This window comes from Conger conger, chromosome 4 (genome assembly GCF_963514075.1).
Source record: "Conger conger chromosome 4, fConCon1.1, whole genome shotgun sequence".
Lineage (NCBI taxonomy): Eukaryota > Metazoa > Chordata > Actinopteri > Anguilliformes > Congridae > Conger > Conger conger.
The window spans coordinates 39336810-39361177 of record NC_083763.1 but is presented as its reverse complement, the minus strand read 5'-3'; the positions used below and the strand labels follow the sequence as shown (position 1 = coordinate 39361177).

The window sequence follows — 24368 nt, the reverse complement described above, 5'->3', positions numbered from 1 at the left end:
AGAGAAGCACCAAATAGCCAGGCAATACACAAGGGTCAGATCTGTGGTGAGGCAGCAAGGCTTGATCGCTTCTACCTGTGTAAAAATGATTGTAATAGAGATGTAAAAACTAGAATTACACCTCACGTTGTCAGAGTTTGCTTATATGTTACAGCAACACAAGCTCAGAAGTCATATTGTAATTTCAATGACAAGCTATTCATTGATTTCAGCGGTACACTGCGTTTGCCACGAAAGAGAGAAAGGCTGGTGGGGAAACATGAAAGGGATATGCTGGACATAGAAAGGCAGATGGCGGGTGGGAGTGATGAACAGCTAAACTCAGATTTAACTCGTATGCGCTGTGATCTTGGTGTCAGCTTTCTGTTCCCAATCCCGGTTCTAGCTTCCCTGTATCTGTTTTGCTCTGCTCCATGCCGTTCTCTTCTGTTTTGTTTAGGATTTTTTGTTCATAACCCCTGGCTGCTCTTTGGACTGTCACTTTGGATTACGATTTCTGTACCTCTGCCCTGTTTGGACTGACCGCTTGGTTTTTGAACCCTGCCTGTGCCTCGGATTATGCTCTGTCTGCTCCTCATCTACTTGTGGAATAACCTGCTATTTCCGTGTTACCCCTGAGTTTGCGCTTGGTTTCTCTGTCCCCCAAACCTGACACTGGGGGCATTAGGGGCAATGGTTACAGGCTCAGTACATGTTTTTAAACAGAGAGCTACCCACAAGTTGATGTCGGGCAGTGTTGACATTGCTGCCTAAGAAAGGGGACTTTTACTAAAGAACTGGGGACTCGTCGCTCTCTTGTGTATGGACTATAAGATTCAGTCCAAGTGCTTAGCAAACAAGCTGAAGAAGCACCACGCTCATCTAAGACATGCAGACATATTGTATCCCTAGGCGTTCAATTGGATGAAATCAGTTTTAAATTCAGGATATGCTAGATTTGTCTTGAGAATGTGGCCTGGACTTTGGCTTGTCATGTTTTATTTACATTATATTAATCTTTGTCATGGTGCCTTAAATGACTTTGCAATCAGGGTTGATTTGCCAGAAGCACTATCAAATTACTGGTGTAATTCACTAATTTATCAAATTTGCTGATGTTTTTAATAAAAGCACACCAACAAGCAAAACATACCAACACGAAAACAACATAAGCTGTGTTGGAAAAAAACACAGCAAACAAAATGGAGATATTATTTTCCAGTATTAGGACTACGGTGTCCAACCAAACAAAGAAAGAACTGTGGTTAACATCGCTCCAGCCCACAGAGAGAGCGGGAAATCATCAATTTATAACTATCATTTAAAAGGCAGTTAGGCAACATGTTCAATAAAGTGCAATATGCACCCATCGTAATGTACAATTTTATTATTTGCATGAAAACAGTCCCATTGATGTGGTATTTTAGAAATGTTATTAGCCAACTACAACTGTATTATTATTAGTGTACATATTGCTTGCCGATTGAGATGTAACTGAGAGCAACAGCTGATTTCAGAGGCTTGCGGTCATAACAGTGGTGGCCACTAGCGGAGTGAGCAGAGAACATCGATAAGGTATAGCTAAATGTGGTCCAGACCAACCTTACGAAAGTACCACTTACAGAAGGTACACTTAGCTAAGAACATCTTAGGAAACATGCTAAAATGTTGGTAGATGGTAGAGCTTAAGGTATAACTTATGAATGACATAGTGTTAAGAAGGTTTCGGGAAACGCAGCCCAGAATTGTATTGTTAGTCACCATAGTAATTGTCCTTTCCCCCCCAGATTTTGTAAAGTATTTGACAAAATATGACTATTTTGCTAAATGAGACAAAGAAAACTGGCAATGAGGTGAGAAAGTTTGACTCATTTCAAGATTTGCCAATTGGGTGAGGAAATTTCACTTATCAAGCAAACAGTAGCTTAAAAGAAGTGAATATTTTATACAAACAATAAGATCTTCAGTCTTATTACAAGGCTAAAAATGCTTGTTAAGACAGCCATTTTTTGCAGTGTGTGGAAAATGCATAGGAGCCAATGGAATGTGTCAAGGGAACAGGGCTTACTGAGCACCCTGGTGGCACATGTATTCATGGGTCTTACTAATGTAATTGTTATTGCCTTGCACCTTTCCTTATCTATGTTTCTGTGTGTAAAAGTTCAGAGGCAAGAGTTAGCATGTGAACATTCCCTAAATAGTGTGATGTCACCCCTTTTAAAGCATTAGAAGTATGATTAGTTCCTTTACCTGAGGACCATCAGTCTTTAGCACAGCAGGCTAAGATTATCTCTTGCTGTGCAGAGAAGCCAGTCTGAAACTTGCAGCAGAGCCAACCCCATTATAAGCAGGGAACACATTGGATAACCCTGGCTCTTTCCAGAATATAAGCTATTAAAATTAAACAATGTATCCAGTGTTTTTCCAAACAAAGAAAAGCATGGCATTAGTTGCACAGCATTTGTGGTATGTATGTTTCTTGCAAAGATATCGATTATATGGGCAGCTCTTGCAAAAACAAAATGCTTTGTAATGATTAGTAAGAGGGTGAAAGATTAATCACACCATGATTAAGGCCCATTTGTAAATGCTTATGCTTGTGACTAAACATTAGATAAACTGTGGAGTAGGATGAAAACATTTGGTCTGTTGGTGGATGAAGCTGTGAAAAGGCATTAAATGTCTAGCAGTAGAACAGCATTTTAGTTTTTTGTAAGCTTGCCTGGGAAGAGAACCAGGCAGTCACCACTCCACTACTGGCCAATGGCTGTCTTTCGCGGCTACTGAAAAAGACAGTTTTTAAACCGCAATCTTATGTGCTTTTTCTGATGATTTTATTTAGGATATTTATTTATTTTATTTATTTTATTTATTTTATTTATTTTAACGCGATCAACATTGCTTAAACCGCTTACAAGACACAGTCCCCATCTGCCTTGACTGCCTTGTTAGCTTGGTTTGTTTTTAGCCAGGTGGCTAGCTAGCCAGTCGCTTGAGGATTACATTATACTTTATATCAATGTCATCACTCACCTTTCCCCTGGATTGCTCTGGATGTCTTCAGCTGAGTCTTAAAATCGCTGAGCTAGAAGGTCGGATTTCCAATCTTTACCAGATCCAAGAGGATGAGCGACTTCTGGACTCGATGGCCACTGAGGCCTCCCGCATTCTTGACAACAACACCACGCCTCCCTGGTTTGGTCCCCCTCCGGCTGCGATGCTGGAGCCGCTGACCGCCAGTTCGATCCCCGAGGAGGACCCCTGGCCCGTGCTTGGAGCTAAACCTAAGCGCATCTGTTCCTCTTCTGCTCCACCGGAACCCTGGGGTGACAAGAAGTGAGGTAGGAGATCCTCCCGCAACGTTACTCCACCCTCAAGGTCTATTCAACTGGGCAACAGTTTTGAGGTACTGGGGAAGCTGGAGCAACACCTGTCCGGGGCTTCCAGGGCTGTAACCACTTCTTTTATCCCGTCTTTTCCCTCAATTCATCATGGGAAACAGCCAGACAGCAGCCAGACAGGGCAGCTCCGTACTCGTCATGATCGTTATAGGAAACATCCCAACTCCCAGTCCCCCCCCCCTGCTCCCTACTCTGGTCTCACTCATAGTTGAAGACTCCATCATTAGAAATGTCAGGTGAAAATCCGTTGTTACCTATTGTTTACCGGGCGCTATGGTCTTAGACATTATAAATCAGATCCCAGACCTTATTAAGCTATATCCGCATGTCCGTAATGTTATTGTCCATGTTGGCACCAACGACTCCTCTTATCGTAAGTCTGAACTGCTTAAGAGTATGAGCTTTGATCCGCCTTTTTACTTTACTTAATGACTCTGGCAAACAAGTCTTCTTTTCTGGTCCCATCCCATCTCTCGGCCGTGGCATTGGCTGTTTTAGTAGGATTCTTAGTCTCCACACGTGGCTACAGTCTACATGCCTGGCACATAACATGATTTTTATTGACAATTTTAATCTCTTCTGGGAGCGCCCATCCTTTTATGGAAGAGATGGTATTCATCCCAGTGCTCTGGGAACACGCAGTCTAGCCTCCAACATGTTTTACGCACTTCATACAGGTTACTGACTGTCTGCTAGTCACTCCACAATGGCCATGATCCACACACCAGTTATTGATTGCTCCCTTGTTACCTCTCCACCTCCTGTTTGTAGGCCTACTTTTAAAAACATTCCCGTTATCTGCACTGGCCGATCACGTGACCGTCCTGGCTGAAAGATGGCGTGGGGCACCGACAGGCGGAACCCTCTGGCGTGGGTCTCGTCGTCATATTATGAATCTGATGCTGCCCCAGTCAAAATGGCGTTGATCAACACAAGATCTCTATCAAATAAGACTTTTATTCTTAATGCCTTTTTTACCGCCCACGGATTGGATTTCTTGCTGGTGACAGAAACTTGGCTGAACGTTGGTGAGCTTGCTCCACTTGTTGAACTATGTCCTGATGACTGTAACTTTTTTAGCATGCCTAGACCCTCCGGACGCGGTGGGGGTCTAGCCGTTGTGTTTAAGAAGCATTTTAATTGTCGCCTTCTAAACTCTGATCATTTTTACCAGCTTTGAGGTGCAGTTAATTAAAGTGGGTCTGGACAATCCCCTTTTAATTGCTCTGGTGTATCGTCCGCCAAGAATTCGTAAAGACTTATTTACAGACTTTCTTTCAAATACCTTTGATAGAGTCCTGATTCTTGGTGATTTTAATATTCATGTTTGCTGTCTCTCTTTTGTTACTGAATTTATGCATCTAGTTGAATCTTGTAATCTTGCTCAGCTTACTGCTGGCCCTACTCACAAACTAGGCCATACACTCGATCTAGTCTTATCGTTTGGGTTTCTGATTTGTAATATGGAAATAATTGATGCCTGTCTGTCTGATCATGGTGCTGTTGTATTTGATTCAATTCTGCCTTTCTCACCTACTAAATCTCATCTCCCTGTACATTGCTCTCTCATTAACTCTTTGACTGCCAGTAAGTTCTCCGAGGCCCTCATAGCTGCTCCCAATACCTGCATTATTGAGCCTTCTCCTCCCCATTTCAGCACTGAGGAACTTATCTCCTTATTTAACACCACCTGCTCATCTATTCTGGATTATGTTGCCCCCCTTAAATTGAAGAAGCCTAAACCTAAATCTTTGCCCTGGCTAAATGACACCACCAGAGCCCTAAGGAGGGAGTGCAGAAGAGCAGAGCGGAAGTGGAAGTATAATAAGCTCCAAATTAACTTTGAAATTCTGAGGGAAAATCTCAAATATCAGGAAGCAGTTAAGGCTGTGAGAGCAACATACTTTTCTGACCTCATCTCCAACAACTCCCATAATTCCAAGGTCCTATTCAGTACCATTAACTATGTTATCTGCCCCACTGCTAGTACGAGCTTAGATGTGTCCCCAACTAAGTGCAAATAATTTTTTTTATTTTTCATTAGAAAAGTTGAGGACATCAAGATGAACATTTCGCCCTCCTCACGTGACCTAGCTGTTTCACTGGTCTGCCCATCTGACTTGGACTGTTTCTAACCCATGACACTACCCTCCCTTATAGAGACATTTGGGAACACTTGAGGACATCTGGGTGAAGTTTTGGGAATTTAGAATTTGAATGCCTGTAGATATACAGTGGTGTGAAAAAGTGTTTGCCCCCTTCCTGATTTCTTTTTTTTTTTTTTTTGCATGTTTGTCACACTTAAATGTTTCAGGTCATCAAACAAATTTAAATATTAGTCAAAGACAACACAAGTAAACAGAAAATGCTGTTTTTAAATGAAGCTTTTTATTATAAAGGGAGAAAAAAAATTCAAACCTACATGGCCGTGTGTGAAAAAGTGATTGCCCCCCCTGTTAAAACATAACTGTGGTTTATCAAACCTGAGTTCAATTTCTCTAGCCACACCCAGGCCTGATTACTGCCACACCTGTTCTCAATCAAGAAATCACTTAAATAGGACCTGCCTGACAAAGTGAAGTAGACCAAATGATCCTCAAAAGCTAGACATCATGCCGAGATCTAAAGAAATTCAGGAACAAATGAGAAAGAAAGTAATTGAGATCTATCAGTCTGGAAAAGGTTATAAAGCCATTTCTAAAGCTTTGGGACTCCAGCGAACCACAGTGAGAGCCATTATCCACAAATGGCGAAAACATGGAACAGTGGTGAACCTTCCCAGGAGTGGCCGGTCGACCAAAATTACCCCAAGAGCGCAGCGACGACTCATCCAAGAGGTCACAAAAGACCCCACAACAACATCCGAAAAACTGCAGGCCTCACTTGCCTCAGTTAAGGTCAGTGTTCATGACACCATAAGAAAGAGACTGGGCAAAAATTCCAAGTTCCAAGACGAAAACCACTGCTGAGCAAAAAGAACATTAAGGCTCATATCAATTTTGCCAGAAAACATCTTGATGATCCCCAATGGGAAAATACTCTGTGGTCTGACGAGACAAAAGTTGAACTTTTTGGAAAAAAGTAACACCGCATTTCAGAGAAAGAATATCATACCAACAGTAAAATATGGTGGTGGTAGTGTGATGGTCTGGGGCTGTTTTGCTGCTTCAGGATCTGGAAGACTTGCTGTGATAAATGGAACCATGAATTCTGCTGTCTACCAAAAAATCCTGAAGGAGAATGTCCGGCCATCTGTTTGTGACCTCAAGCTGAAACGAACTTGGGTTCTGCAGCAGGACAATGATCCAAAACACACCAGCAAGTCCACCTTTGAATGGCTGAAGAAAAACAAAATGAAGACTTTGGAGTGGCCTAGTCAAAGTCCTGACCTGAATCCTATTGAGATGCTGTGGCATGACCTTAAAAAGGCGGTTCATGCTCGAAAACCCTCCAATGTGGCTGAATTACAACAATTCTGCAAAGATGAGTGGGCCAAAATTCCTCCACAGCGCTGTAAGAGACTCATTGCAAGTTATCGCAAACGCTTGATTGCAGTTGTTGCTGCTAAGGGTGGCCCAACCAGTTATTAGGTTTAGGGGGCAATCACTTTTCCACACAGGGCCATTTTTTTTCTACCTTAATAATAAAAACCTTCATTTAAAAACTGCTTTTGTGTTTACTTGTGTTGTCTTTGACTAATATTTAAATTTGTTTGATCTGAAACATTTAAGTGTGACAAACATGCAAAAAAAAAAAGAAATCAGGAAGGGGGCAAACACTTTTTCACACCACTGTATTTACTTCTTCTTGTACACACATTGAGATTAAGTATTTGCACAAATCTAAAGTAATGACGTAGAAATTGAGATATTCAGTGTTAAACTATAAACACATAAGGTGTTTGTCATTTTCTTGTATTTTTATAGATGCCACAGAGCATGACAGTATGTCAATTGCTTAATTGTATCATGCAGTACTCCTGTGTGGAATCATCTGCATTTGTTTCTCCATTAATTTATTCAGGTTTTTCCTGAATACTTTGTCACCCATCTGTATATGTTAGCTTAACAGTGTTTCTCAATATTTTAAGGCTTAGTGTAGTCCCTTTGGTTGATTAAAAAGCAGTGTGTGTGCAGGTTCAGCAGCCAGCTAACTTATAACAGCAGCGATTGACAGAAGCTTTCCTGTCTCTAGTTAGGGTCGTATGCATCATAGTTGTTTACACTAAAAGGGTCTATTGCATTTTAATTTATACTGTTAGCTTCCTTTGTTGACATAGTGTACAAATATAAGTTTTGATTATTTTGTACCTTTTCTATCTACATTTTGTTTGTAATGATGACTATTTTGACACAAGCAACCTATCCTTTTTCAGCCAAAAAAAAAAAAACCTCCAAAAGGGAATGATGTGAAGTTTCTTCATTCATGTTTTCTCTTCTATAGTATGCCAGGGCACGAACAACAAGCTGGCACGCCTAGGCTCACCCGACGACCACTACAAAAGCATGGTGAGGATGTACAGTAACTGCACAGTGCTGCTGGAAAACCTTGAAATCACCTACACCAGGGAACACCATGACCTGTCCTTCCTCAGGGTATGTTCTTTATGTCTTTATGTCAACAATGTTTGTAACTTTATTGTTGAAATTAACACTGAAACAAAAAGTGTGACCAAAAAGTCTGCAATACAAAGACATTTGAAAACTTATGAATATGAATTAAAATGAGACATTTCACATAAAAACATCAACATAAGTTAGCTTTGCTTATATTTTTGGGAGTGGCACTCATTGCAAGTATAGAATGATGGTAGCCTTTGTGCAAGCCCCTGAGTAACTAGGCTGTTGGCTTCCTGAGACATTTAGTGCTCCTGCAACCAAACTATGAGTGGAAGCAATAGCTCTGTGTTCTAGTAGGTCTTTATTATTATAAAACACTTAGGACAAATCTTGCAAACTGATTAGTTCATAGGAGTGATAAAATAACTACTCTCAGTGACCACTTTATTAGGTAGACCTATACACCAGCTTGGTAATGCAAATATTTAATCAGCCAATCATGTGGCAGCAACTAAATGCATAAAAGCATGCAGACCTGGTCAAGAGGTTCAGCTCTTTTTGAGACCAGATCTTCTGGGATTTTCAGGCACAACAGTCTTTAGAGTTTGCATGGCGCAAAAAACGAAAAACATCCAGTCAGGAGCTGTTCTGCGGACAGAAACACGTTGATAATGAGAGAGGCCTTCCATAAACCAGTATTACATTATTGGCATTTGGCAGACACTCTTATCCAGAGCTACATACAGTTGATTAGACTAAGCAGGAGACAATCCTCCCCAGGAGATGCTGGTTAAGGGCCTTGCTCAAGGGCCCAACGGCTGTGCGGATCTTATTGTGGCTACACCAGGATTAGAACCACTGACCTTGCGTGTCCCAGTCATTTACCTTAACCACTACGCTACAGGCTGCCTGTATCTGCTTTCAAGGGTAGAGTTTGACCGTCCGTAACCGTCCGTTACCTTTTGGGAAACACAGGCTGGATGTCACGTCAATGTCACTGGATGTGTTTGCCTTTAGAAGTTTTGCCCTATATCTAGGAAATAGCTACACCACTGATTGTGATTTTAAGAATGTCTACACACAAGCATTTAATCCAAATAAGCTCAACTGAAACAAGCGTGACAGTACTCCTTTAAGGGGTCAAAGGTGACATAGCTAATGGTTCAATTCGATTTTATTATATTTAGACTACATTCATTTCTTCGCCGTAGGTTTGCTGTTAACATACCTAGGACTAGCTGGTTTATCATGCTATTGAGTGGTTATGTCAGGATTCGGGACAGAGGAACCAGTCGCAGAATAAGGCAGGCTTTAATGGCAAAGGGCAGATCCAAAACATAGTAAAAAAAAAAAAAAAAACAGGCAATGGTCGGAATCCAAACAGACAGCTACATGCAGGGCAGGCAAAGCGTAAACAGGAGTTCAAAAACCAAGAAGACAGAGAAGCGAAGGTACAAATACAAAAATACAAAACTGTCCGAAAACCAGGCAGAGATCAAAACCATAAAAATGAAAAAAAATGAAAAAACAGAGCAAAGCAGACAGAATATAACAGGGACACAGGCACGGGGTAGAGGAAGCTATAACCGGGGTAGGGAACAGAATAACAGAAAGACGAAATAGCAACAAAAAACTGAAATGGACAGGTTTAAATACACTACTAACAAGCACTAAACAAGAAACAGGTGGAATCAATGTCAGGAGACAGGAAGGAATACATATAAGGAGTGGGGAGGCGGAGACAAGAAATGTGACTCAGCTGAAACAAATGGATGAAGATGAATGGAGCAGGAAACAGACTACAGAAAGAAATTGGAGGGTGTTGGTCTAAATAAGGTTAAGAACTCCTGAACTAGCATTTTATTGCCATTCTTGTCATTCATGCAGACTGTCATTGTCATTCATGCAGACTGCAGCAAAGACGAGAATAACACATAGCGGTGCAGCTTGAGAACTCAAGTCTGGCTATTGAACCTGAAGAATGCAAGCAAATACTTAGAGCACATGTTAATCAGGAAACCAAACCAATATTTGTTGCAGCTTATCATAAATTAGATGTTGTTTAACTTGGTTTACATTGGTTACATTTCATTGCAAGCCAAAGTTATAGGAAGATTGATTGGTCATTAACTTTTCTGTTGCAATTGTGTTGCCACAGATGATCCAAGAAGTAGGTGGTTATGTGCTTATTGCCCTCAATGAAGTGGCCACCATCCCTCTGGACAACCTGCACATCATCCGAGGACACACCCTTTATGACAACAAGTTTGCCCTAACTATCATGTCCAATTATGAAACTAATCAGACTTCTAAGAATATTACTGAGGGTGTCAGCCAGTTGTCACTTAGACGCCTCACTGGTGAGTAGTTATGTTAAAACTGAATGACATGTTTACACTCATATTTAAACTGAGAACTTTATTTGGTAGATCTGTATACCAGCTTGTTAAGGCATGCAGACATGGTCAAGAGGTTCAGATTAAAGGTCAAAGGAATTGTGATCTAAGTGACTTTGACCATGGAATGATTGTTAGTGTCAGACAGGGTGGTTTAAGTATCTCAGAAACTGCTCATCCCCTGGGATTTTCATGTACAACTGTCTCTAGTGTTTTCAGTTTGGTGTGAAAAACAAAACATCCAGTGGGTGGCAGTTATGCGGGCAGAAAGGCATTGTTAATGAGACAGGTCAGAGAAGGTCAGGTCAGGCCAGGAAGCAGACAGGAAGGTGACAATAAACGCATCAGACATTTAAGTGGATAAGCAACAGCAGCAGAAGACTTAAGTCTAAAAAATAGGTCTAATAAATACCTAATATAGTGCTCACTCAGGAAATTCCCCCAACAGTACAGTCTTTTAAAAGTCATATCTTTATTACTGATATTAAAACCCATTTCATTATATAAGCCAACAATAACTAGAAATAAACTATCAACTATAAATGTTAATTCAAAACATCTAGTTCACTTGATTGTGTAACAATGAGAGTGTTCTTGGAATCATATGAAGTCCTATGTATTTCAAACATGTTTACGATGGTAACATTGACTATGCTATAGTTGCAAGTAGTGTTAAAATGCTTAAAGTGGTTTTCTTTTATTCTTTTATTCTTGTCTTTAATGCAGAAATTCTCAAAGGAGGTGTGAAAGTCACCAATAACCATTTGCTGTGTAATGTGGAAACAATACTCTGGCTTGACATTGTGGACAAGCAATGGAACAATAATCTGACCATGATGATTCATCATGAAAGCCTTGGGCAGCACTGTGAGTATACCAGCAACTTGCTGAAAATGAGGGAACAATAAATCCATTCCCAATATGATAAGAACGAGCCATAAACAAGTAATGGTCTAAATCAGGGGTCACCAACCTTTTTGAAACTGAGAGCTACTTCATGGGTACTGAGTCATACTAAGGGCTACCAGTTTGTTTTGTCACGTGCACAATACTGACCTTTGAACTAGAGTAGGTCAGAGTTCACCTAAACTTATCTAAACTTCATGTATAATAAACATATTTTTAAGATATTGTCATTTTTAAATCTATATAAATGCAAGTGTGATTAAAAAAAATAGCAACAGAATAAAATTAAATTTTAGATGCAGCTCACTAGTGAGTTGTGCTATTTTTAGAACAGGCCTGCGGGCGACTCATGTGGTCCTTGGGGGCGACCGGTGCCCGCGGGCACCGTGTTGGTGACCCCTGGTCTAAATAGTAATGCCACCCTCAAGATGCCTATGCCGTTTATTCATGGTGACCGCTGGTGACACTGCAATTGTGACAGCCAGACATCTAAATTTGAATTATTTGTTGACACAGACAGTCTGGGCAAAACAATGTGTTCAAGCAATGTGATCAATGGATCAAAATAATAATAATAATCCAGATTCAGAATATGCAGTATAAAGGTGCAGTATTCAATTTTTTGAAACCGCACACAGTTTTAGATCTGGAATCAAACAATTCACATGTGGTTAGTGGTTAATGTACAAATTGCCAGTTTTGATAAAAGAGCTGTAGTCTTTACATTCTGGTTTCACAATGTAAAAATAAAGTACTTTTTATACTTTATAGCCATTAAAAAGTATTTTCCCCCTTTATTATTGCATATTTGTCATACTAAATGGTTTTAGATCTTTACACAAAATGTAATATGAGACAAAGGGAAAATTTGTCAACACAAAATACATTTTTAAACCATTTAATTAATGAAAAGTTGAACGCCCATGTCACCCTTGTGAAAAAAAGTAATTGCCCCCTTAGTAACCCACGTAATCTAATGATCAATTAAATTTGTTCAAGCTGATTGAATACATCAGATGTATCATCAATGAAGATGAGTGAGCTAGTACCCCCGCCACCATGTTTGACAGATGAGGTGGTATTCTTTGGACCTGGGGCGCTTCCTCTTGGCCTTTAGACATTTAGGCAATTCTATTACATGGCCATCCTGTTTCTGCAGCTTACTAGTAGTTTGCATTTTGCAATGTAGCCTCTGTAGTCCTGATCTTGAAGTCTTATGTGGACAGTAGTCACTGACAGTCTCTTGAAGAGGGTTTGGGAGTTTTTCTTCATTATTCAGAATTCTTCAGTCATCAGCTATAGATGTTTTCATTGGCTAACCAGGCCCATTGCAATTACTGAGCTCAGCATTGCACTCTTTCCTCTTAATGAGGTTCCAAACAGTTGATTTTGATAAACCTAAAATTTGACAGTTTTTTCCTTATTTCTCCTTATTTTCTCAGCTTCGTAATGGCTTCCTTGATTTCGTAACAGACGTGGTGTTTAAACACACAAATACACAATGAATCTCGGTATCTGAGTAATAAGACCTCTAGGGTCTTTCAGCGAACTTATCCCTGGTTATGGGTATGCACTTTGTTGTACGTCGCTCTGGATAAGAGCGTCTGCCAAATGCCAATAATGTAATGTAATGTAAGACTTATCTTCAGAGTCACAGTTCTAGAACAAATAAATTGCCTGGCCTAAGGTGCATGCATGATGGGCCCACTTCTTGCATCGCACACACTGCCCCGAAGTCTCCTTTGGGCGGTTGTTTGAAAATGGCTCCATACAGACTTGACAGAAGCACGGATCATCTGATGTTGACTCGTGTACTATTTGTCTTTTTTTTAGTTGCCTTTTTGTTCTTGGCCGATCCAGATTTTGACTCAGCACTTTGCGTCCCTTTCTTTTTTTAGATTGTGCCACATTCTCATTTCTAGTGCTTGCTTCACTGGTGTGTCAGTTAGGGTTAGGTTTTGTGCCGCTTTCTTCCTCTGTTAGTTGGTTTTTGGGGGCCAGCTTTTAGATATGGCCAAAGGTCCTCTGGTGTTGGTAGTCCGCTGAACAGGTCTGCATCTGTGCTTGTGCCTAGCAGGGCAGGGTTGGTGCTGGGGCCTGGCAGGGCAGGGTCGCTGCTGGCTCTAAACTATATGCATATATAATAATCAATTTACAATACATTTTAATCCCGGTGACGACTTGCCCCAAAGTCATTGAGACAACTTGCCCCAAACCGACATGTGGGCTAATATTGGCTAAATCTCAATCTTTCAACACAGGACTTCAGCTAAAGTATCAAAAGATACCTTATTGTCTCCTTTATTCAGTATACAAATATAATTTTGAACATTTATACCGAACACAGTTTTATTAAATGGAAAGTGCCATTTTTTTTACTTTTGAAGGTGAAAAATAAGAAAATTGTGTTCTCCTCAGATTACAGTGATTTTAACCACATGTGAAAAGGGCGTTGACCATATAATATGTTGTCACACAAAGTAGCTATTTTTAGGGGACCAAAGGTAATTGGACAGTTAGCTTCTCAGCTGTTTCTGAAGAGACATTCTGTATGAAAACTTTTTGATTTTAGGCTTTTGATTGCCTTTGGATCCTTAATTTCAGCACCCAAAGAACATGGAAGACAGTGTGAAGTGATTCTAAATATCTTTCATATCCACTTACATTTGAAGGTCTTAAAATGGAACATTGTGGGTCATAATGTCCTCCAGTCTCGACTTTCAAAACAGAGTAATGGCTGTATATGATTTCTGTCAAATCTCCAAATGGCAAGAGTGAAGTGGGTCATTCAAGATTTGAAGTTCAGTTGCCAACAGTGGCATTTTTGGCTGCACCTTTGGAATTAGTTGGAAATCAAGAATGTTAACAATCAAGAACAATGTTAAAGTTTTTGTTTTATGTTTCAGCTGAGTCGACTGCAGCAATGTGGTCAGTACATGTAGCAGTATCACATTGTGGTTTGTGTGTGGAATTCTTTTTATAATCCATGTTTCAGTATATTTTTTCTTGGCCCAACAATATTGGAAATTCACATGAAACAATTTGAAAATACCGTAGATACATACAGTATATACCCAACAGCTTCTGCATTGTTTTTCAGGTAAGAAATGTGATCCTGGGTGCTTCAATGGTTCCTGCTGGGGACCAGGCCCAGAGAACTGCCAAATCTGTCAGTACCAATGCCTCTAAATATCACCACAACCCCCTCCCAAACACCCACAGTCATGCTGTCGAACAACCTATTCTTTATAATAATTTCTTATTTAGCTGACGCTTTTATCCGAAACGACTTACAGTTGATAGTCTAATCCCCTGCTTAGTCTTATCACCACCGTGGCTTGAACCACCAACCTTCTGGGCCAAATCATGTACCTTAGCTAAGGTATATGATTTGGCCCAGAAGGTTGGTGGTTCAAGCCACAGTGGTGATAGTCTAGGCATATAGCCTCACATTTTATAATTTCATACATTTCATGAACTAATTTGGTCATAAAGCATTTGCAAATTATCCTTGTCTTGTTTACCATGGAGTAATTTTTGTGCCAAATTTCTACAAACACAACTTTTTTGAAACAGATTTTTTGCATGCACATTTAATATTGCCACACAAAGAATCATTATGAGCAAACGGAAATACATAATCAAAGTATATTTGCATGTCTACTAATCTCCACATATGCATATAATGCTGACCTCCATGTAGTTCTGGGTGCACAATGTCTCACTCACTCTAGACATCCATACACACCATCAATGTTTGGCAGCAAAAGAGGAATGCATACAAGCAGAATCACCTCATGCCTACTGTCAAGTTTAGAGGTGGGTCATTGAGGTTTCAGATATATTGCTGCCACTGGTCCAAGGGCACCATTTAAGATCAGTAGCATAATGAATTCAGAAAAGTACCAGGAAATTGTGGCAGAAATCTGGTTGTGTCTGCTAGGTCATTGGTAATTTGTCCTGCCTGACAATGGGCCTCATGCAAGAACCACCCAAAGGAACAGGTGTTGTTCTAAATCTCTTAAAACAAATGATTCTCCTATTTAGAATTTTACCATAGATAGGAACAACATTGACGTACAACTCTGATCAAACCTTTAAACTAGGCTTTGCAGATCAAATATTTCTTGCCTCAAATGTTTTTAGTAATGTATATTAGTGGACTGTTTAGGAGAAAAAAATGGAAAGTCTATCTACAGCCATATTATTATGTTTTGCCAAAAACAAAGGAAACGCAGTCTACCCAATCAGGTACCAGTCCTCCCTTTTTCTTGTTGATTATATTGGCCATCTATCCAACAGAACCCACCTATAGTACCATATATACTGTATTATAATGCACATTTTCATTTCAGTCAGACAACTCACAGTTAAGCAATATTTATTGAGGATCGTCCCTGGTTATATTTAGTTTAGTAGCTTAGGAAATATTTAGTGTCAGTATTTCTTAGTTATAATTATAGAATATTTTAAAGTATTGAGCTACAGGTATAATGGGGAATTAAAACTAGCCCATAATGAATGTTTCAGCAATGTTTTATTGAAATTCTGACAGAAGAAAATGCGTTGGATGGGTTTCTCTTTGAAGTCTCGTTAGAGGTCCATTTCTGAAAAAAAAGTCATTCAATTCAAAAATCAGTGCAAGTATTTGAAAAAATGACTTTTTTGGAGAAACATCTGCCTTATCCTCAATGTTCCATTGTATTCGTAGAGACTACAAAAATTGCCTATCTAACCTGCACAATATGCATTGATCTTAATTGTAATGAAAACAGTTTATTTGTTTGGATATGAATTAATCAACGTGCACCACACTCACTGAAAATATAATGAGCATAATCCAGCCCATTTCCACCTGCCCACACACAAGGAATCAACTTCGCATGGCACATTTGCGCAGTCACCTGTGCCCCTCGCTTGACTTCAGGAAATTCTGTTTCAATTCCGAATCAGTGTCCAGTACTCCACGCAGCCTGCCAGGTGACTGCCAGTGTGCTGTATGAAATTGATTCCGGAAAATATAGCCTGTAGTTTGAAAGTTTCATCCAAGTTCTGTTTGTCAGGTGAGCTGCACTGACATGCACTGCAAGGCTCTTGTTTACATGCCTCAGAAGACTGTTCAGGACCACTCATAAATGTTATTCCTAGGAAAAATTGCAAAGAAGAGAACATTTCTGACAGTGCCAAGTTTTCTTAAATCACTCATTTTAACACAGCTTTGACCAGCTTGACAAATTTACAGCAGGGACACAATCACAGCTTATGTTTATACATAGAAGGAAATCACATTACAATATCATCAAACAATAAAATAATACTGTGGATGTTGAGTCACAGAGGTCAATTCTACACATGAGGACATTAGCAGATTTGGTAGAAAAAACTTTTCTGTTTCAAAAACAGTCAAACTGCTCTGGAAAGTTATGTTTAATTATAACAATTGTGTTATAAATTGTAGGAGTACATTGAATATTACTTAATGAAGATGCCTCATTATTGTTTTGAGATTTGACCAAAAAATGTTTCCCAATATGGGAAGTTGCATGCACTTGACCAGGGTTGCTTTTCACCTTACAGTAACCAGACTGACCTGTGCAGAGCAGTGTTCCCGGAGGTGCAAAGGACCCAAGCCCAGTGACTGCTGCAATAAGCACTGTGCTGCAGGTTGCACTGGGCCCCAAGACACTGATTGTCTGGTGAGAAACACTGATCTCAACCAATGGAGCTCGTCATTTTTAACATTTTTAAAAATCATTGTCATTGGTCTAATGTCTAAGCAAACGTGAATTCATTTGTTGCTCATACATTATTTGCTCTGATATTAGCTAAAATTGCTCTAAATAATACTAATTGCATTATACAGTACATTCCTACATATTACTGAAAATGTTACATGATGTGGTATTAAGGAGACCTGCAACAAACCTCAAAAGGATACGGACCAGATTGTAGGCACTCCAAAGATCCAGTTTGGTGAGGGTAACGGTACTTTACAGTGACAGAATTGAGCCCTCTGTAGTCATTGCAAGGATGTAGACCAGCGTCATTCTTGACCACAAGGAAGAACCCAGCCAATACAGGGGAGGTGGAAGGTTGGATAAACCCTTGCTTCGAGCCTCCTGGATGTATTCCATGGCCTGGGTCTCTGCCATAGACAAGGGAGGAGCAGAGCCAGCAAGCAGGTTAATGGCACTATCCCAGGGGCGATGAGGAGGGAGAAAAGTGGCAAGACCTCCTCCAGGTCCTGATATGCCTCCAGAATGACTGGCTGGTGGGAGGCTACTGGACTCTCTTCTGAAGTAGAACCGCAGGGGAGAGAAATGCAGGTGGTATCCAGACGGTGATCTCCATCTTCGTCTATGAAATAGTGGGATTGTGACATTGGAGCCAGGGGAAGCTGAGAATTACCTTGTGGACTGGTGTGCGGATGACAAGTTAGGGCAGGCTGTCCTGGAGGACAGCGCCAATGATAATGGTGTGGGGTATTTGCCATCCAGTGGACGGAGACTGGAGGGGCAGGACGGTGGAGAGGACGGTGCAGAGAAGTGGAAAGGTCCTCATCAATGAAGTTTCCTGCAGCCCCAGAGTCCACTAGTGCTGAGGAGACAATACATTGCAGTCTTTGATTGAAATCAGGATAGGGCTGAAATTGGGACACTCACCCTAGAGGTGGAATCTGCTGGGATGAACCTCTCATGCCTGCTGCACAAGATAGTTCTGTAGCTGATGGTCCCCAGAGCCACAGTACATGTAAGCCCCAGCTGGATCCTGTGACGCCACTCAGCCACAGAGAGACAACCTCCATGGGTTCAGATTCACACTCTGACTGGGATGTGGTTGTTCGAAGGCACCTCAGACAATGATGCTCTTGTAGAAGGTTGTCCAGGTGGATGGCCATAGCCGGCATGCCAACTCTGTCTGGACCTCATGCAATCCACTCCAGAACAGGGCGCACAGTGCTGGCTCATTCCGTCTACCGAAGGCAGCCACGGTGCTGAAGGAGAGGGCATACTCAGCAGTGGTGCGGGAACCCTGCCGGAGTTGAAGCTGCCGTTCGCCTCCCTCTCTGCTCTCAGATGGATGGTAAAATACTGACTGAAACAGAGCCATGAACGCATCATAAGAACTGGTCACCATCTCCCCTCTCTCCCAAATGGCGGTAGCCCACTCCAAAGCCCTCCCAGTCAGGAGTGAGATGACAGTAGCCACCTTGGATGCTTCAGATGTGTATGCTTCATACTGGTGGGCGAAGTACAGGGGGCATTTGAGGAGAAACTCCTACACTTTAAAGGACTGCTGTCACACAATTGGGCCTCAGTGATATGAGCGAAGGGAGGGACTGGTTGAGGTGTAGACTGGCTGGCTGGCTGATTGGCTGTTCCTGGTGCTCTAGCAGAATCACTGGGCTTGTGGGAATCCCTCGTGGTGGCAGAAAGATGTTGGAGCATGCGGAGGGCCTCATCCATAGCTAGATCCAGGGCGAGATCCAATTCACCTGCTGTTTCCTCTGTCATGCCTCTTGATTTTTATTGCAATTTAAGTAGTGCCTATAATTAATTTCCCAGTTGACTTCTTTTTTTATTATCATTTGATAAAAATGTAATCTTTTAACATTCCAACAAGCAACTGTGTAACCTTAGATGACCCCTCTGGGTGGGACCCCCTCACTTCACTCGCAAAATAGTGGCGCACTTGCAAGGGCCCATCCGCACAGCCGTTGAGCCCTTGAGCAAGGCCCTTAACCCTGCATTGTTCCAGGGGAGGATTGTCTCCTGCTTAGCCTAATCAACTCAACTGTACGTCACTCTGGATAAGAGCGTCTGCCAAATGCCATTAATGTAGTGTAATGTAAATACCGGTAAAAGTTTTATCTCTCTGAGACATATTTTTCAGTCTGAAAAGGTTTCAACTCCCAATCATTTACGGTTACACAATAAGTCATTACACCATTCCTTGTCCATTGTCTGGGGGTGACTTTAGTTCAGGATGTAAGAGCAGTCATCTGGCATTCAGGGGGTTGCCGGGTTGATCCCGCCCTGGGTGTGTCGAAGTGTCCCTGAGCAAGACATCTAAGCCCCAAATTGCTCCTGGCAAGCTGGTTGGTGTCTTGCATGGCAGCCAATTGCTGTGAGTGTGTGTGAATGGGTGAATGAAAAGCATCAATTGTACAGTGCTTTGGATAAAGGCGCTATATAATGCAGGCCATTTACCATTTAACAAACCAATATCTTGAGTGGCTGGAATAAAACCTGGGTCATATGCTGGCCACACTCTGTCTTCGGCATATCTGTGGTAAATCTTATTCTCCATTTAAGATTTATTTTGCCACATCAAACAAACCTGGATATACACCTATCCCATTCTCTGCCCATCTGGGATTTCTACTGGTAATGATTTGTACAGAGACGGTAAAATTATTTTGATGGTTGTAATTCTGTTGTCAAAGTCTAGAGGGTTCCACTTGCCTAGGTCATCATATATCTTCCAGCTGATATCCATGTAATTAACATGATAAAGTTGAGAGTATTACCCCTAGATATGCTTATAGAGTTCCATTTAAAGTTCTCAAAAGTCGCAATTATGCATTGACCTTAATTAAGAAGAATTTCAGACTTTGTGTTAACCCATTCTTGGACCTCAAAGAAAACAATAAAATTTGACAACATGAGAATAATATTTATCATACAATATAATACCAATAGTGAACTGGGCTTCCAATAAAGAGGTTCCTATTATCTCTAGCCTTCCTAATGTGTTAGAAAGTTGCCCACCCAAATTTGACCCATGAAAACACAAAAAAAAAAAAAACTATGATTATCATCCAGTATTGTATGTTTACCTAATAACTAACTTATTATGCATTCATAACCATACAATCACTGCTTTAAATTTTATTTTTATGGTCCCAAGACCATTTATCTTAAAATATACCACTTGTTTTCGGTTTAAAAAAAGGTTTAAATTCACTCATTATATTTCCTATAGTGAAGACAACAGGTAATTATGTTATAATAGAATATAATACACTAATATTAGAACACACTTTCTATAATAAATTGCTTGTGGGTTGTATAGAACATATTATTGACCATAGTGACATCTGTGGTGTTACGGGTCAAAATTGACCCATATAGATCGATGTTAGAAAAAAGGTCAAAAGGTCAATATTCAAATTTAACATTGAACAGGAACAAGATGGTTTGTGAGTGTGTGTGTGTGTGTGTGTGTGTGTGTGTTCACATGCATGAGTCACTGTATGTGATTGTTTGAGTGTGCTCCTTGCAGATGCATTTCTCACATCTGTGGCAAGTGGTGCTGGTTTTCTGTCCGTCAGGGCAGGACTGCACCTCTTTCTCTTGTTCCCCCTGGCATCCCCTGGCTGGTTCCTTGTTTGGGTTGCTGGTGTGGGTGTAGCATGGAGCTCTCTCACAAAATTGGTAGAGGCAGGGGTTCGGGGAAGCCACTGTCCTTTTTTTTTTTGTGGGGATTCTCCTGAGCCCTCCCCTTGGGTTTCATAAGGGATCGAGGACCATGATATATTGCCAACCTCCCGCTGAGCTTCTGTCTCATTCGGGCCCACCTCTTCATCAGATGTGTCTTCATCATGTTCAGGATCATACTCAACATCATCCTCATCCTCAACATCCACCTCAATTTCAACATGCTCCCTCTCCTCCATATTACTGTCATGATCAAAGATATGATCAGTAGCCTCATAGACAGTGAATCTCTTGCTCATGTTGAAATAGACAGATGCTGCTGCAGAATGACAAATAAAATTGACAAGAACTCAAACAAGCCTATAGACACCAATTTTGCAAGAGAGAGAGGGTGTATGCATAATGTGGTTGCCAATTAGGCACTCATGCACTGTAACTGACTATTTATAGATAGTCAGATCTATAGAATATATGATTGCATTGTCCTTTTATTTATGTCATTTGTATACTTGTATAAATAAATCATTTATCTGTGTGTGTGAGAGAGTGAGAGAGAGAGAGAGAGGGAGAGAGGGAGAGGAGAGAGGGGAGAGAGACGTTCAAGTTCAATTTCAGTGTCCATATTCTATGAGAAAGGTTTAGTTCCCGTGGGGGGAGGGGTGCCAGAGGGATTGCGAGAAAATATTTTTTTCCCATGCGGGGAGGGGTGGGGTGTCTAGAGTCAAAGATGAATCTCGTTTGACCCAAAACTGCCAATATTCTCTGCAGGGTCATATTTGACCCATAACACCACAGATATAACGTATTTATTACCTTCAGAATTTACTATAATGGTGACAATTAGTTTTGTTGTGTTTATATAGCTGTTTTTGAGGATATATGAAGCCTTGTTCCAATGAAAAAAACGAGATGTTATTTACTACATATCTTGACTTGAAAACGGGTCAGATTTGACCCTAACACAATGGGGATTAATCTGACCACTAGGTGGGGCCCCTGCTTAGTTATTGGAAAGATATGTTGGTAAGATATGGGGTCAAACAATTCAAAGAAAGAACTAAACTCTTGCAACTGTAACTCCATCCTTTGTATTGCACTTGTTGTACATTGAAAATGAACTACTTCCTTCGTAGATCATTTGTTGTACATTGCCAATTACGGTCAAGAGGATACATTGTCCTGGAGAGAATATATAACTCAATCTGTTAGCAATAAAACAAGAAGGAAAGAAATCCTCCACTTTAGCCTGGTATTTCTTCTACTGCCTGTATTGTATGTGCATTAAATTAGTTTGTCACGCCATAATAGTCAATAGGCAGTGTAGAAACTTATATAAATAAAATGTGTAGCCTAAATTTATTGACTCACAACATCCAAACTTGCTAAATGGGAGAGGGTTGAGTTAACCCTCCCCATCTGTCACGGGCATAGTATCCCTCTTGGAATCACTTTGGAATCCCCGAAGCTTGTCTTGTTTACACTCCTGGTTGAAATAATAATCGTTTTGGATTTAAATACTCTTTATGCTTTACTGTGGTGTAACATATGAAATACTCTGTCTTCTGGTCCTCTTAATTGGCCCAATTGCACCAGGCAATATCATCAAGTACAGAAAAGTATTTGATTCCAAAGCAATTATATATTTGACCCTGGTCTGATTAGGGACCCATGTCATCAGGTCTCTTTTGGTGAGTTCCTTTTTAATTTGCTGTGCATCGTTAGGCCTGCCGGGACTTCCAGGATGATGGAAGGTGCAAAGATGCCTGTCCGAGCCCCAAGCTCTATGATCCAAAAACACACCAGATGGCCGACAACCCAGATGGGAAGTACAACTTTGGGGCCACATGTGTGAAGAAGTGCCCACGTAAGCTTCTCTTCTCTAACAAGTCAAATAATGTAGAATATGGATATGTCAGGAGGTATTAAAGATTTCTCAACCAATATATCAGTGTAATTTTATTGAGATAATGAGTTGAGGGCACACACACACTCACATTACATCACAACATGTCTCCCCTGAGCATTTGTCCTGTGAGGTAGATGGCAAATAAGAAAAGGAAATGATTAGATCTCCAAGCATGATAGCAACTCTAAATTGAATTCCTATAACCTTCAACAGCTTCAGCTTAATACAGAGTGTCTTTCATTCTATTTTCCTTTTTCTCCCAGATAATTATGTAGTGACAGGTCATGGTGCATGCGTTCGATCTTGCAGTCCTGACACTTATGAAGTGGATGAGAAAGGGGGGAGGACGTGCAGGAAATGTGAGGGCCTCTGCCCAAAAGGTAGCTTAATTTTATCACTTCCTGTTGATCTCTTAGCATGTTGCAACATTGTTTAATAACTCTACAGGTACAATAGAACATCCAAGATATGAACATACTGGGAATACAAGTTGTTAAGCAACTTTCAAATATTTTCTATTTGGTGGCTTGAAAATATGCCTGTTTTAAGTATTTAAAGCCTTTATTGCTTTGAATTGTTCCCACACTATATTATTTAACAGTAGTGTTAATAAATGTGTCTTTGTCCAATTTGTGTCATACCTGTTCAATTGACCAGTCAGTCCTGACCTTTGTTTTTACTGTGTACAGTGGGCTCCCGAATTATTGACACCCTTAATAGAAATGGGGAAAAAAGGCTTCATATAATAAACAACACGGATAATGATGTACACTCAGTGGGCACTTTACTAGGTATTTATTAGACTTATTTTTACGACTTATTGGTCAATACAAACAGGCATAAAACATATGGAATGGTTGCAGGAAGAGGATGCAAGTGCATAGTATCCCCACGGATGGGAAGGAAGATGCCTTATGGAGGCCATAAGTAACCCAAGGATTGCAGGTTAAGAATTGCAGAGATTGGTTGTGTCTTGGGGTAACTAAGTCTAAAACATAAAACATAAAACATAAAATGGCACTCCAGCAAACTCTTTTAAAGGACGGGACAAAGACAGCACAGTAAACAAATTCAAGCATCTTCAGTTTGCCAAACTTCAATGTCTGGAAGAGACTGCTATGGTCAGATGAGATCAAATCTGAATGTGTTTGGCGGCATAATGGAATGCATACAAGGAGAAGCACCTCATAGCTAATGTCAAATATGGAGATGGGTCATTCATGTTTTGGAGTTGTTTTGGCACTATTTAAGATCAATAGCACAATGAATTCACAAAGTACTAGAAAATCTTGCCATAAAATCTGGTCTTGGTCATAAGTAGATTGCAAGCATACATCCACGCAGAAATGGTTAAGTAAGAACAACAACCATGTTCTGCAATGGCCATCACCAGACTTGGTGGTCTGAACTGAAGAGGGGGGTATCCCAAGGATATCACTGATTCTGAAAAGTTCTGTATGGATGAATGGTCAAAAATGCTTCCAAATGTGTTCCCTACCTTATCACAAATAATAGGAAAAGACTCGTTGCCGTCATCTTTCCCAGGGGTGTTTGCACAACGTATTAAACCAGTATACCAATAATTCTGGAACCTTATTTTTGGGAAATATTTGAAAAATACAGAGCCCCCATTGTATAAATTGCACACCCATTTTAGTAGATCTGTGAAAAGAGAAAGCCAAATAGTCAATAGTCGCACAATTGCATAGCTAGGTAGGTGCCACGGTGCTATGAAACGGGTGCAAATACAAAATGTGTGTGCAAATTAAAAATACGTTCAT

The 24368-nt window shown here is 40.6% G+C and overlaps 1 protein-coding gene across 2 annotated transcripts in view; it reads left to right on the top strand.

Annotated features, from left to right (window-relative positions):
* The window catches only part of LOC133125881 (epidermal growth factor receptor-like), a 134823-nt gene that overhangs the window by 50820 nt on the left and 59635 nt on the right, over positions 1 to 24368 (top strand). For both annotated transcript variants that reach the window (XM_061237580.1, XM_061237579.1), the window contains exons 2-8: positions 7824 to 7975; positions 10098 to 10299; positions 11062 to 11202; positions 14342 to 14410; positions 16819 to 16937; positions 22404 to 22545; positions 22851 to 22967. In XM_061237580.1, the coding sequence (XP_061093564.1) occupies positions 7824 to 7975; positions 10098 to 10299; positions 11062 to 11202; positions 14342 to 14410; positions 16819 to 16937; positions 22404 to 22545; positions 22851 to 22967 (942 nt within the window). The remainder of the gene's footprint in view (positions 1 to 7823; positions 7976 to 10097; positions 10300 to 11061; positions 11203 to 14341; positions 14411 to 16818; positions 16938 to 22403; positions 22546 to 22850; positions 22968 to 24368) is intronic.